The following is a 14,297-nucleotide window of genomic DNA, read 5'->3' as shown; positions in this document are numbered from 1 at the left end:
CAACTAAAATGATTAGGGGTTTGGAACGGGTCCCATATGAGGAGAGATTAAAGAGGCTAGGACTCTTCAGCTTGGAAAAGAGGAGACTAAGGGGGGATGTGATAGAGGTATATAGAATCATGAGTGATGTGGAGAAAGTGGATAAGGAGATGTTATTTACTTATTCCCATAATACAAGAACTAGGGATCACCAAATGAAATTAATAGGCAGCAGGTTTAAAACAAATACAAAGAAGTTCTTCTTCATGCAGCGCACAGTCAACTTGTGGAACTCCTTACCTGAGGAGGTTGTGAAGGCTTGGACTATAACAGCGTTTAAAAGAGAACTGGATAAATTCATGGTGGTTAAGTCCATTAATGGCTATTAGCCAGGATGGATAAGGAATGGTGTCCCTAGCCTCTGTTTGTCAGAGGATGGAGATGGATGGCAGGAGAGAGATCACTTGATCATTGCCTGTTAGGTCCACTCCCTCTGGGGCACCTGGCATTGGCCCCTGTCGGTAGATAGGATACTGGGCTAGATGGACCTTTGGTCTGACCCGGTACGGCCATTCTTATGTTCTTATGTGTGTTGTAGGGGGATTGAGGCCAATGGTGATGTCACTTCCCCCTTTTATAGTTTCTTCCATGTGGAGGGGACTTCATTGTTACAAGCAAAGCCCCAGCACAGTTAGTGGAAAAATACAGGCACAGGATGAAGTTTAATATCACATGATCTAGTCACATGCCCTTGCATGCTTCGATAAGTCATAGCAGCCATTATCCATATATTGGCTCAAGCATCCACAGGAAAGCTCATCAGGTGAGGCTAAGCCTTTCCCATGGCCCATTGTTTTCGTTGATGGGCAATTACCGTGAATAGACCGTTCACAATTTGCTGGCTAGACTGGGTGTAAATTAACTTATGGGAGTTACCCAGGAGCAAGCACATTTGAAATACAGATGCATAGTCAATATTCATAACTCCAGATACAAAAATGATACATGCATACAAATAGGATAATCATATGCAGCAAACCATAACTTTTCCATTAACACCTCACATGACATATTTTGTACAAGATTCATCATAATTATATCACAATCATATCATAATCCTATCACAATGGTGAATATGGGGTGCAGAGTTTCACAAGGATATCTGCAGATTTGCAGGGCTCTGGATATAAAACTTGGATCCGCATCCATCCGTGATCCACAAACATGGTCCATGGATACCTGCAGATTTGCAGGGCTTTGCTTGTGACTCATATATGCTGCTACCAGATAGCTGAATCAGTCCCAAAGACTAACATTATGTAACTTTCTAATTCACCTTGCCTATTGTTGTTCTTCCCATCCATTGCAGCTGAAGAACTTTGGAACAGAGTTGAATAAAATGAAATCCTGTTTCACCAAGAAGAGTAAAGTCCTGGCTCACAAGGGGAAAGTGAAATTGTATGACAATTTGGTGCAGAACACACAGGTATTAGGGTTGGAGAAGGGAAGAGGGTGGTAGAGGGCCATTAGGGATTCCTGATTTATTTATTTAATTTATATTTAAAATTTGTAAGGTGAGTTGTGACTATCAAGTTATGCACATAACTATCCTATGTAAATATGCATCCTATTACTGTTAATCTCCTACTTACTCCCTCATATTGTTGCATCTTATTTTAAATTTAATTGGGAACACTTTAGGGCAGGGGCAATATCTTTCTATGCACTTACACAGTGGGGACCGTGCTCCTGATTCAGACCTGTGGATGCTACACACTACAAAGTATAAAAGGGGAGGGAGAGTAGCAATGACATGGGCACTGCTATCTTCTTACAGTGTGATCATATTGTACTACACGTAATGAGAGAGTGGGGATATCGGCATAGGCCACCAGTCAGAGAAATAAATGCAGCATTTGTCCCAATGTGAAGGACATCTCAGAATTTGCTTATTTCTTAAAGAGTCAAACAGGTTAGCATTTGCTAAAAAAAAAATCTTCTCAGTTAGCACCCTGCATCATCTCTCCTCTTCTTGAGAAAAGTGATTGAAAGATTATGGCAAAGCAGCTTTGGTATAATCTGAAATCCTGTGATTGCCTTAACTGCTCTATCTGGTTTTAGGTCAAAGTATGGTAGATTGCATTGGTTTCATTGGTCCATCTCCTAGCAAGCAGAGATCAGTGTGAGAGTGCTAGCAACACAGAACTATTATTTAAATGCAGCCATAGATTTATGTGAAAATATATTACTAAACAAAAATGAAACATAATTGTTTAATTTTGCCCTTAGAGCCAATGGGAGAAACTACAGTCAAGAATAGCAAAAGTGGATGAATTCCTCAGGGAGATGGATAGTTGTCTTTTAGCTCTGGAAACAGGTAAGTGTTTCAGATACCAATTCAAGAATTTTCATTTACTTGAGTGTAAACACCTCTTAACTTCTTTGGAAGAGCTACTATTCAAATGTCAGGGGGTAGCCGTGTTAGTCTGTATCTACAAAAACAACAAAGAATCTGGTGGCACCTTAAAGACTAACAGATTTATTTGGGCATAAGCTTTCGTGAGTAAAAACCTCACTTCTTCGGATGCAAATGATCACTTACAAGCAGAAACTAGAGAAGGGGTGTTTGAGCATTACAACTCCTGTTCTATGAGTAACTTGTCTGTATGAGGCTGGTTGGGTAGGCCTGTGACTGTAGATTTGGCTTAAGGGAACCTTGTAAGTAGGACGTGGAGACTAAGTGACCAGTTTGTTTTTTTTCCTAATATATTTCGGTGCTCGAGACAAATGTGCGCCATGAGTTTCAAAACTGCTATAATGAGATATAGCACAAATAAGATTTTTACCCATCATCCACTCCTACCTGAAATTTTCTGTGTAAATTGTAGAACTACAGACTTCTTGTCATATGTGTCCATATTGTCATTTTTGACAAAGTAAAACTGCAGCTCATTATTATAATAGCTGAAGACAACTGAAACCTAAACATTGAGCCTGACATTCATACAAAGAGAGGCTGCATTCTTGCAGGAGTCACGGCTGTGCCTCAGAATAGTATGGTGGGTAGAGAGTGGCTTCTAATGCTTCTTTCCTTTAGTTACTAAGTTGGAAGATTGTGAAGCAGATATCAGTGATCCAGTGGCAGAATGGGAGTCCAAAGTGAGAAACTCTGAGAAAGGTAATGGGGCCACCTGAGGTGCATTTCTCTTAATGAACTCTGAGGGTGGAAAGGTTTGTGGCCCAGAGTAGAGGATATGTACCTCCAGGCTAGTGTGAAAGCAAACACTGAAGGTGAGCATCTTACCACCACAGTTATCTTCACTGGGTTGGGAGATGGCTATCCACATAAACCATCCTTTCTGCATTTTATCGCCTTTTTTCTGGAAAATCAGAACTTGGAATACAGTGAGCTGAAAAGAACATGAGCTGGCTACAATGCATTGTTCTCCAAGTGCTGAATAATTGCCCATTTCTACTGACATCCTAGCAAGGGTAACTACCATCACCCTGGGATCTCTCCTGATGTTGAGAACCAGGGCTGCACAGCCAGTCAGGGTTTTTTTTCATGCTTCTCGTACTGCTTGCAGATCTCTTTCATAGCTTTTTTAAATTTCTTAGAGCTTGAAAACCTCAAAGCCCAAGAAGAGGAGCTTCAAAGGTAGAATTTTACACAATGATTCTTTTACCTTTATTTAAAGCCTGCATGTGCACTCAGGTTCTAGAGATTGTATCAGGGTGCTTTGTCTTCCCAGGAGCATCTGATTTTATTGCTATATTTCTATAGGGATCTGTCAAATTTGGAGGTTCAGAAGAAGCAGGGGTTTTCTGAGATAAAACGTCTGCAGAATAAAGCAAGTGATTGTGAGGAGCTCCTCGACAAATACAAGTAAGGGAAGGAAAGGGTTTTCACCTTTGATTTTTATCCCAGAGATCAACCAGTTCCCTCTCCTCACAGTGGTAGTGCTAATGTATTTTTAATTGATGCTACATTTGGGAGCCTATCTCCTGGCAATATAGGATTAAAGTAAAGCTTCTGTGAGTTTAGTGAATAGTAGGATGAACTGATTTTATATACATAAGGGTTATTGCAAAATCTCTTCCTATAGAGGTCTCCTTCCCTTCCAAAATGAGTATTTTTGTTTTAATGTTTAGTGTTACTTCTTAATAGAATACAAACTTTTCAATATTTCCTGGAAGGTCATGCTCATGCTACTGTTTCCATCTGATTTGATGATCCACAGGAACAAAAAAGTGCCAGCTACCATTAGCACATTTATGTGGTGATAGATGTTGTATGTACATCTAGTACTTTTATCTTTTTCCACTTTTTCTTTGGTTGTAACTCAGGTTTTTCTTCTTTAGCTTCACTGAATGGGAGATCAGTGACTGGAGTGATCAACACGCAATGTTTACCTTCCTTTATGATTCTATAGAACTGACTATCACATTCGGACCACCAGTGGGTGAGTGGCAAAATTTGGCAGGAGCTTTTTCCGGTTTACAAACCAAAAGGTTTACATAATATAAATCCATCGGATCAGGCTGACATCTTTAGACCTTATACTAGTAGAAGAGGGCAAACATACTAGAGTGGAAGCACTCAAACTGTGAGTTAAGCTAGCTATGAATTGGAGTCCGGGCCTGATTTTTTTTTTAACAAAAGGATTAAATTATACAACCTAGATGTCTGCTTCTGGAGAGAGATTTCTGAGGTGTTAGGAAGTCCGCACAATCTGGAAATACACACTTATGGTTTGTTTTTGGTCTCTCACAGATGGTGCTGTTTTCAATGGCAATCCCTGCAGAAAGATTGTTGATATGAGCTTTGAATCTCTGTTGGATGGTAAGGCTCTGAAGTGGCTTGCTGCTCTGATCCTTGGGTTTGCCTGTTTATGGGAAGGTATCTTCACACTTGCACTTTATCTGCAAGTGCATTGCCTGACAGCCCCCAAAAGATTATTGATTACAAATATAAACAGTTCTGAAGAATAATTCTTTCTTTTGTCTTACAGAAGAAAAAGCTCCACTTTCATCATGTCTAGTCCAAAGGCTCATCTTCCAGTTTATTGAAAGTCAGGGTTCCTGGCAGACAAAATGCCCAACAATGCACCACCTGCCCCAGGTAATGTTCCAAGAAGCAAAACTACAGAGCCCTGAGAAGATGATCATGGAATCTGTTTTGTTCAACAGAATAAAGATGATATTTTTTAACAATGATTTCTTAAAATAAAGTTCAGCCTTGAATTAATGAATATTCTGCTGCTTAAGTGTTTGCCATAAGGAAAGTGATTCTAAAGCTGCAGTTTCACTCAATCATAAATTATACAGTAAAGTATGTGGTTCTGCTCTGAATGGTGACTGTTTAACTGTAGATTCCTCAATCAATAGATCTGTTCCCTGATTGAAGTCTGCTTGCTTTACAATTGGAATAAGTTTTACTACTTCTATTAGCATTACAGAGCCAGCACAACTATCCAAGACAGAAATTCTATTCTGGTTCCTACATAATTAATAGAATAGTGGTTTTAATTGCAGAACCAAATTTGGCCTTCCCACAAGGATGCAGAGGTATATTTGAGGGCAGAATTTGGGCAGCAGAATTTTTATCTATAGTAATACTTGACCAGTTTCATTTTTAGATCCCAGACTGAGTGTAGAGCTAGCAGTCAAGATTATGGGGTTTTTTATGTACTTTCTAGAATAGAATTGCAATTTAAAATGTTATATAGCTTACAAGAGTGACCTATAATGTGATTACTTTTTCTGACTGTCCACTTAGATGCTGCATGAGGTCTCATTAGTGGTGAATCGCTGTCGACTCTTAGGAGAAGAGATTGAGTTTTTGAACAGATGGGGTGGAAAGTTTAATCTTCTGAAGACAGAAGTGGATAATACAAAGTGAGTGATTAAAGTTCAAACCTACTCCAATTCAACCCCCAAAAAAGTGCTGTTAGTGACTACTCACAAACGGAAGACTTTGAAACACACTTTCCATTTAACTTTAATAATGGAAGCCAGCTGACATCCAAAAATTTCATTGTTTTTGTTTCAGAGTTTGTTTTTGTTTTGTTATTGTTTTTGTTTGTTTGTTTTTGGGTGGTGGTGCTGGTGGTTTGTTTTTTGTTTACAAATCCAGCATCTTTTAAAAAAACAAAACCCTAACTTCAGAATAGCAGAAAATGAACAGTTCATGGATTCTATCAGCTTCCTTATTAACATATCTTTCATCACTTGCTACCTGCCACTTTGACACATACCTCTATCCAAAGCATTTTAGATCAAGGTGCAGCAACGTACAGAAAGTCAGGACCAAGAGTAGTTCTGCAAATAGATGTAGCTGTGTATTCCACTTAGGTGTGTGCGCACCCAGCACACTGAAGCTGGAGAATTTTGCCTAGCAGTACCAGTAGAGGGGCAGTGCTCATACCTCATGGCCACAGCCCCTCCCTGGCTATATGGGGCAGCGTCACCCCGAAACCTGCCCCTCCTATGCCCCCCAGTTCCTTCTTTCCACTTGTGGCTGGAGTCAGAGCTCTGTGTGGTCTTAACCTCTCACTATTTTAGTGTTTTTTCTAGTTGTATATAGTTAATTAGTACCCTTAGTAGTAGTTAAATTAGTGTTAGCTGTATTTAGTTAAGTACTCCCTTCTGATAACCTTGCCAGGGTTTAAACATTGTCTGTCGTGTCGGGGAGCGATCTCTAATAACAATCCTTCGGACGTGGAGTTTGCTGTGTTTGGGTGAGGCCCACATCTAGGAGCAGTGTTCGATCTGTAAATCAATCACAAAATGAACTCAAGTGGCTAAGGGCCTTTGCCTAAAACAGCACCTGCTTGAAGAGGCCATGTGGCTTCCTTTGACAACAAAGCCCTTGTTGGATCAGAGGTTGCCCTGGGGTTCTCAGAGTGCTGTCACTTTGTGCCCTGGAGCAGGTGTCTCTCCAAAGAGACAGAGGAACCGTTCCCTGTGGAGTATACCAATGAAAAGGTCGCATAAGACCAATCAAGACTACTCTAGATCTTGTGAGGACTCTTTTGCCTCTTCCAGGAAGAGCATGGAGCAGCACAGAGTTAGTGCCAGCCTCTCTACCGCTCCCCAGGACTGAGTAGGGAGGTTAGAGATCCTGTTAGATTGTTTCCATGTCGGTAGCATGCCAGGTGGCTGCAGACCTCCTTTGCCTTTCTGTCCTGACCTCTCCTTTGGTCCTGGACTTTGCCACGGCTAAGTCATATTTAGCCCCATTGGCTGGATAGGCCACTGAATCCTTATGTCTCCCCGATGTTCCCCTTCCACAGTCTGTGGAACTGGGGAAGTACCAGGCTCAATGCAAGGGACCTTGGCACTGGGAAACTCCTTAGCACTGTTGCAGTTGGCGCTGCAGATGTTACTGTGGTGGTGCTCATCACCTTCCGTTTCAGCACCATCAATCACCTCGGTACCAGGGCCAACGTTGGGGTCAACTCTACTTCCACCACCAGAAACAACGGAGGTGTACTCGGTGCCAGCAATACCATTTCCACTGTCAGTGTCAGTTTCCTCTTCGATGTGGGCTACGGATGAGTCAGACTGGTTGCTCGCACCCTCAGGGCTGGCTCCATCTTTATCCCCTTAAGCTCAGGACTCATCAGCATCCAGATTAGGATCTTCCTCTCTCTCCCACTTTCCATTGCCTGACTCACAGCGGGGGCCATTTATGGAACGCTGTTGCTATCAGAATTGGTGCTTATCTTGCGGTCAGGAAGCCTATTGGCCACCAATGCCCTTACCGATACTGTGGAATCCATGGATGCTCCTCATCTTGCCCTAAGGCGAGGTCACCAAGCAAGTCTGTGACGTGAGTGTCAATCCACCACAGGCCCAGGCACTGGTAAACCTTCCCATCACCTCCAGTCTCATCCATCCAGGTCCATTGGTCCTGGAGCAGGATCTGGCTCTGGCACAGTTAACCACTTCCTCTTTATCCCTAAACAATTCTGTATTGCCAAGCTCTTGCTCTCCTTTAGTACCAGTGGATGCCAAGGCATACCAGGACCTCCCTCAGTATTCAGGAGAAGTTTCTCTAGAAGAATACCCATATGTTGGATATCTTGCAGCCATCTCTCCCTGTCAGAGTCACCCCCCCCTCCTCCGCCCCCACTAACAATGCACTCCTAAAGCCTGCTACAGTTCTCTGGAGCACTCTGGATTCAGTACTGCCTAATGTGAAACCCATGGAGAAATTCTACTTCATTCCAGTGCAGGGATTTGAGGGGTTTTAGTCCCATAATGCCCCAAACTCCATGGTTGTAACTGTGGTGAACAATAGAACCCAACAGGGCAGGTTTATTTCCACTCCCACCGACAAGAACCCTAAATGGATCATCCTGATGGGTAGGAAGATTTACACAGTCTCTTCCTTGCAGATGTGCATTGCTGACCAGCAGGAATTGCTGTCCAAATACGATTTTCTGAACTGGATGGCTATGTCTAAGTTTGCAGACTAGCTGCCCGAAGTCTTGAGGAAGAACTTCCAGGCATTTATCACTGAGGGCTGCTTGGTGGCTAAGGCTTTGTTGCAGTCTGCACTGGATATGGTCGGAGAGTTCAGCCAGAGTGATGGCCTCGGCAGCGACCGTGAGAAAAGCATCTTAGCTGCAGAATTTGGGCATTGCTCCCAATGTGCGACAGGCCATAGAAGATTTGCCCTTCGATGGACAAGTGCTTTTTTGGACAAGACAAATGAGACTCTGCACTCTAGGGCTATCCTACGGTTCTTGGGGATGTACACACCGGCAATGGAGAGGCACCACTGCTGTGGTCAATAGCAGCAGCAGTATCATCAACAGCATGCATTTGGGAAGCCTTTCCCTCCCCCAGGACAGTGGGACTACCCCAGAAAGGGGCATAGGTCCAGGAGGAGGAGGCATTCGGGTCTGGGGTTTGACCAATCCCACACACCTTCACCCGGCACCCCCCAAGCACCTGTTTTGACTCCTTGGTCCAGAGCAGTGTTCCAGTGGTCACTCCCTTCTTCCTGTCCCCTTTGTTTGGGGACTGGCTGACTTGCTTTCACTATGCTTGGGGTTTGCTCTCCAGAGACAGCTGGGTCCTAAGTACCATCAGATTGGGCTACACCATCCAGTTCCTTTTCACCTCTTCCCCAACCCTCCCTCTGTGGGTTCCTCTTTAGGGACCCCTCTCACGACATACTGCTCCTTGAGCAGGTTTGCTCGCTATTGGCTTTGAGAGCGGTAGAGGACATTCTGCCAGAACACTGGGGTCAGGGCTTCTAATCTCAGTCTTTCTGGTGTCCAGATCCAAGGAAGAAATGAGACCTATTCTTGACCTTCGTGGCCACAACAAATATATCAGATACATGAGGTTCTGAATGGTCGCTCTATTGACTGTCCTCCCTGTGTTGTCTCAGAATGTCTGGTTTGCTGCTCTGGACCTTCAGGATGCAATTCACGTGACGATTTTGCCGAGCTACCAGCTATTCCTTTGATTCATCTTAGCGGAGCACCATTTTCAGTATACGGGGCTTCTCTTTCGCCCCTGGGGTTTTTACCAACTACATGTTCATGGTGATGGTGTACCTCAGGAAGAAAAAATCAACATCTTCCTGTACCTGGATGACTGGTTACTGAGAGGCAGGTCCAGAGAGGAAGTCCTTTCCCACGCGGATGCTACATTGCGCTTGCTTGACTGTCTGGGTCTCATATTAAATACCAGTAAGTCAACTTTGGTTCTTGCTCAGAAAATCGAGTTCATTGGGGCTTTACAAATTTGAGAGCATTTTTGCCTACCAAGAGCTTTCAGGCCATTTGCCACCTTTGCCTCAGTCTGTAGTCTCAGTCTTCCACAACGGTTTGGACATTTGCAGGGCTGCTATGTGGGCATCCATTCATACGTTTACGAACCATTATGCCTTTACCGCATCTTCCAGGGCAGAAGCAAGTTTTGGTAGGGCTGTCCTGTAATCTTTGTTTGAGTAGACTGTAAGCCCTGCCTCCTTGGGTGGGTACTGCTTGTGAGTCACCTAAGTGGAATATACGGCTGCATCTACTCGAAGAAGAAATGGTTACTTACTTTAACTGTGGTTCTTCGAGATGTGATACAGACATGTATTCCGTGACCCACTTCTGTCCCCTCTGCATCAGAGTCTACTCTCTGCATGTTTGGTGTGAAGGAACTGAGGGGGGCTGTGGCCACAAGGCACAAGCACTCCCTATTTATGGTACTACTGGGCAAAATTCTCTAGCTTTGGTGCGCTGAATGTGCACACATCTAAGTGGAATACACAGCTACATCACATCTCAAAGAATCACAGTTACAGTAAGTAACTGTCTCTTTCTTACAGTTGGTCTTCAGGGAAAAAAATCAAAACAACAAAGCGAAGACATCTTAAGTTTTCTTCAGCCAGGTAGAAAAACCACAGTGCTTTATATGAACTTAAAGTTCATATAAAGCACAGTAATCCTTCATTTTCCCAGTTCCCACTTTCCTGTGGTGCTTCCTTGTCCTGTGGCATGGCTGGGCTGAGCTGGACAAGTACTTACTCTTCACTGCAGGATCCCTCTTCCAGATTCCCACTGCCTCTTTGTATCCCTGTTCTAGTTAACCCTTTCTCTATGTTCCTTAATGTGGGGTATATACACATCATCACAGGCTGTTTTTTTTGGTAATATCCCTCACTAATATTCTGTGTCCCTCATCACAACATAACAACAAAAGAAAAGGCAGTACTTTTTAGCGAGGTCAATAAAACAAATGTGCAGTTACAGATTTGGAGAAATTAGGGTTTTGTTTTTTATTTTTTGAAGGGTAGAAATCCAGAAAAGGAATCTTTCCTCTCCCTTCCTGCCCTAGTCTTTCCAAAACAATTCTGCCCTAAGACAAAATGGGACATATTAACCTTTAGGGAGATTGGTTTCTTCTGAGGGGAACTTGGGCCTTATTACTTAAAATGGGAAGATTCCTTCAACCTTACCTACTGCTACACGATAAACAAATTTTATTGATGCTCTTCAAGAATATAAAGTGAGGCTGTGTATAATGTCTGTGTTAAGACACTAGGCTTTCACATCTGGAGACACAATTTCAAAGGAAGCTGTATTATAGGAAGCCATGACTTAACCCTTTGCATGTACATTTTGTTTTCCATGCAGAGTGAAGCTCTTGTTCTCCACTTCCATAGCTTTTGCAAAGTTTGAGGTGACATTCTCTTTATCTGCCAACTACCCATCAGCTCCACTCCCTTTCACTGTCCAAAAACGGATTGGGAACCTTGGGTGAGTAGCAAAGGCAGAAGAATAAAGGACTTCGGGCATACTTTTCACTTCAAAGCAGGGAACAGGAAGTTAAATGCTAATAAGTATACTGTCAGAAGTTCATCTGAGATAATTTCTTTTTGTCTTTCCCAGCCATGATGAAATTTCTGCTGTTGTGTCCAATGTGCCACTGGGCACCAACTACCTGACGAGAATGGTCAAAATGATTCATCATAACTTGCTCCAGGGTTCCCTGATCGTTCACTAAATCCACTCAGGTCAATACAGTTCTCAAGTTGGATGTCTGTCCTCTTCAAAGTTACAAGAGTTGCCAGCTTCTTTTAATGCTATGAGAATCTGATTTAGCAACTGACTGTGAAATTGTCCAATATTTAAACCACTGAAATGAAATCTCAGTAAGCCTACTATCAAGCACCTCTCCTATACCAAAGCATGTTGAGGGAATGCAGAAATCTGTAGAGCCAAGGAGGAATTTCAGATGGCTTCCATTAACTTGTCCCACTTTTCTCATATTTTTTTTTCTTCTTCCCCAACCCCTCCAGCCACTGCTGGTTGTGGTTTCCCTTTTGTTACACCGCCACATAAAAGAAATTCTAGCTCCTATAACCACCAGAATTAGCCTGATAATTTATCTCTGGTTTGTTATTACCAAGGTCTATTGTCTGTCTTCCAAGGTTTGCATGACTGGAAGTTACTATCACTAACTAGCCCAGATTTTAAGTTTGATTATATCAGCTGACTTGGAATGTCTCTCAGATCACAGAAACTATCATTCTGGTTTCTGCTGCTTGACAAAATTATAATTTACAAAATTCACAAGTGGCATGCACAGTTAGAAGTTTCTCTTTAAGGTTACAGATCCCTGTTTCTAACCATTGATTTTGCAGTGCAACAGAACCCAAAGTCACATGGATCAAGTTGTGAACTTTTCCTTGTGCTATTTGGTTCTAATCATTCTGCATATAGAGCCTTTTCTGTTGCTAAGGTGTTAAGCTATTTGATGCACTTACTTAGGCTAGGCTCCCTATTTCTCAAAGGGGTAAGCAGGCTAAATATGTAAATCTGCTTTTGCTTAATGTGTTCAACAGGTGACATGGTAGGAGATGTTCAAAAGGGCTGGATCTAGCAGGCACACTTCTAGCACTGACCATTAAGTTACTGTCTTGCTTGAGGCAGCTGTTTCCTTAGAAAAAAACTCTGTGGTGATTTTCATTAAATAGATGGACTTTTCTCTGCCTAAACAGAGACCCAAATAGTTTTTGCTCTCTTTTTATCTGCAGTATTGGTACAAATGGTTAAAATAGATACAACAAATCCAGCTAAACAAATTCAAGCTATCTGAAAATGTCTTATGATGTGCACTGTGGTCTCAGAAACAAGCAGCTCTTTTAGCTGTATTTCAGTCAAATTGATCATGTTTTGCTTAATTATTTTATAATTAAGTTTCTAAGGATCCTTTTAGTAATTCTAATGAAACTGACACTACTAGACTTTTTGCTTTACCTTTAGGGATACTTTATGGCAAATTTTTTTTAAAATTTCATCATAAATTCATGTTTCTTCCAAATACAATCTCCTTTACCTGTCCTCCTTTTGTGTCCTCACTGGAATAGGATCCTTGTTTAGCAAACCACCCATATCATTGTTTCCTTTAACTCTTTGTACTGATCCTGGTAATAGATAAACTAGTAACAAATTCTAAACATTTGCTGAATGCCCTGGAGAAGTTGGTGTATAATTTGCCACAGAAATCACTAACTGACATCCTGTCTGTCCCCAAGTTTCCTATAAATTGCATAAGCTTGTAATGTTCTACGAGCCTTAAGAAACAATCAGTGCACTATATTTCAAAACTAGGAGATCTGAATAATACCTTTGGCATACTCTGGACTGTTTTATTAGTCTTAATAGTCAAGTACATTCTTCAGATTGTTGAGACTGACATAGTCATGTCCTGGGTAAACAGACCCTGTTCTTATGGTGTTGAAGCATCTAGCACTTCTCAACTCTCCGTTCTGTAGGTGCCTGACCGTTTCTATCTGTCTGTAAAATATAAGAATTTTAAAATGTGTTTTCAGATGTTTAAGCATTGATATATTTTTATGATGTTCTCTGGTTTTTACAATTTTTTCTTCTACAGAAGGTAGTGAAAGACTCATTAAACATTTGTATTAATACTTTCCTTCTCTTCTTTACTGTGAAATAATTTAGAAGTTAAATGGATATTGTCAACTCATATCAGATTTCCATCTGAAAATTTATCTGATAGCATGGGAGTAACTTTTGTCATTACCTGTAAATTATTACAGCAATATATTTCTTCTGTCTTTTGTTTGTAAATTTGACAGTATTTGTGTGTGTGTTGCACTGTTTCTCCTGTATATAGTCTTAATTTCCTCCATTGTCTATGCATGACTTTCACAAAACAGGAGAAAAAATATATATAAAAATACCTAGGAAAATGACCACAAATTGGCAGAAGACTCTTGAGACTCTTGCAGTACTGGAAACTACTTTTAATGCATTTAAAAATATATATATTTAAATTGATGAAGTATTGATCTTTTTAACCAGCAGAGGGTGCTCCTGCAATACTTCATAAAGTGCTATGCTGCATGGTGGTAAACAAATTGTCTGAGAGACATCAAAGAAAAATTAAGCCAAAGAACATCAGGGGACTACAAGGAGGGGGTTGGAATGTGGTGAATTGTCTGATCAGAGCTGTCTTTGTAGCTGCTCTGGTTGGAGACCTAGAGGGTAGGGGAAATAGCAGAGAGAATGTAAACACAGCAGAAATGAAGCAGCTCTAGTCTTGCATATAATATTTATTCATAATGTGTGTACACATGAACTCCTCCAAGAGTTTTAGAAATTGACGTTCACAGCATATTGTCATTCAAAGAGTGATTTTCCCCCAGTTTTCCTCTAGTTTCAGACTTGACTTACGACTCTAAATATCACAAGGTATTAGTTATTTCCATAGAAGTAATATACCTACTAGAATTAATTTGCAAAGATAAATTCAATTAGAACCTAATTTCTAAAGTT

General features: G+C 41.5%; 1 protein-coding gene across 2 annotated transcripts in view; it reads left to right on the top strand.

The window, feature by feature from the left end:
• Positions 1-13,742, top strand: part of KNL1 (kinetochore scaffold 1) — a 49,830-nt gene extending 36,088 nt beyond the window's left edge. For both annotated transcript variants that reach the window (XM_054028736.1, XM_054028735.1), the window contains exons 16-26: positions 1,349-1,465; positions 2,269-2,356; positions 3,077-3,157; positions 3,598-3,637; positions 3,764-3,865; positions 4,342-4,442; positions 4,754-4,822; positions 4,992-5,101; positions 5,759-5,877; positions 11,127-11,249; positions 11,382-13,742. In XM_054028736.1, coding sequence (XP_053884711.1) covers positions 1,349-1,465; positions 2,269-2,356; positions 3,077-3,157; positions 3,598-3,637; positions 3,764-3,865; positions 4,342-4,442; positions 4,754-4,822; positions 4,992-5,101; positions 5,759-5,877; positions 11,127-11,249; positions 11,382-11,496 — 1,065 coding nt within the window. In that variant the 3' untranslated portion in view covers positions 11,497-13,742. The remainder of the gene's footprint in view (positions 1-1,348; positions 1,466-2,268; positions 2,357-3,076; positions 3,158-3,597; positions 3,638-3,763; positions 3,866-4,341; positions 4,443-4,753; positions 4,823-4,991; positions 5,102-5,758; positions 5,878-11,126; positions 11,250-11,381) is intronic.
• The last annotated feature ends 555 nt before the right edge of the window (positions 13,743-14,297 follow it).

The sequence above is a fragment of the Malaclemys terrapin genome, chromosome 4, assembly GCF_027887155.1.
Source record: "Malaclemys terrapin pileata isolate rMalTer1 chromosome 4, rMalTer1.hap1, whole genome shotgun sequence".
Taxonomy (NCBI): Eukaryota; Metazoa; Chordata; order Testudines; family Emydidae; genus Malaclemys; species Malaclemys terrapin.
Note: the sequence above shows the minus strand (reverse complement) of the source record. Positions and strands in the feature narration are given on the sequence as shown.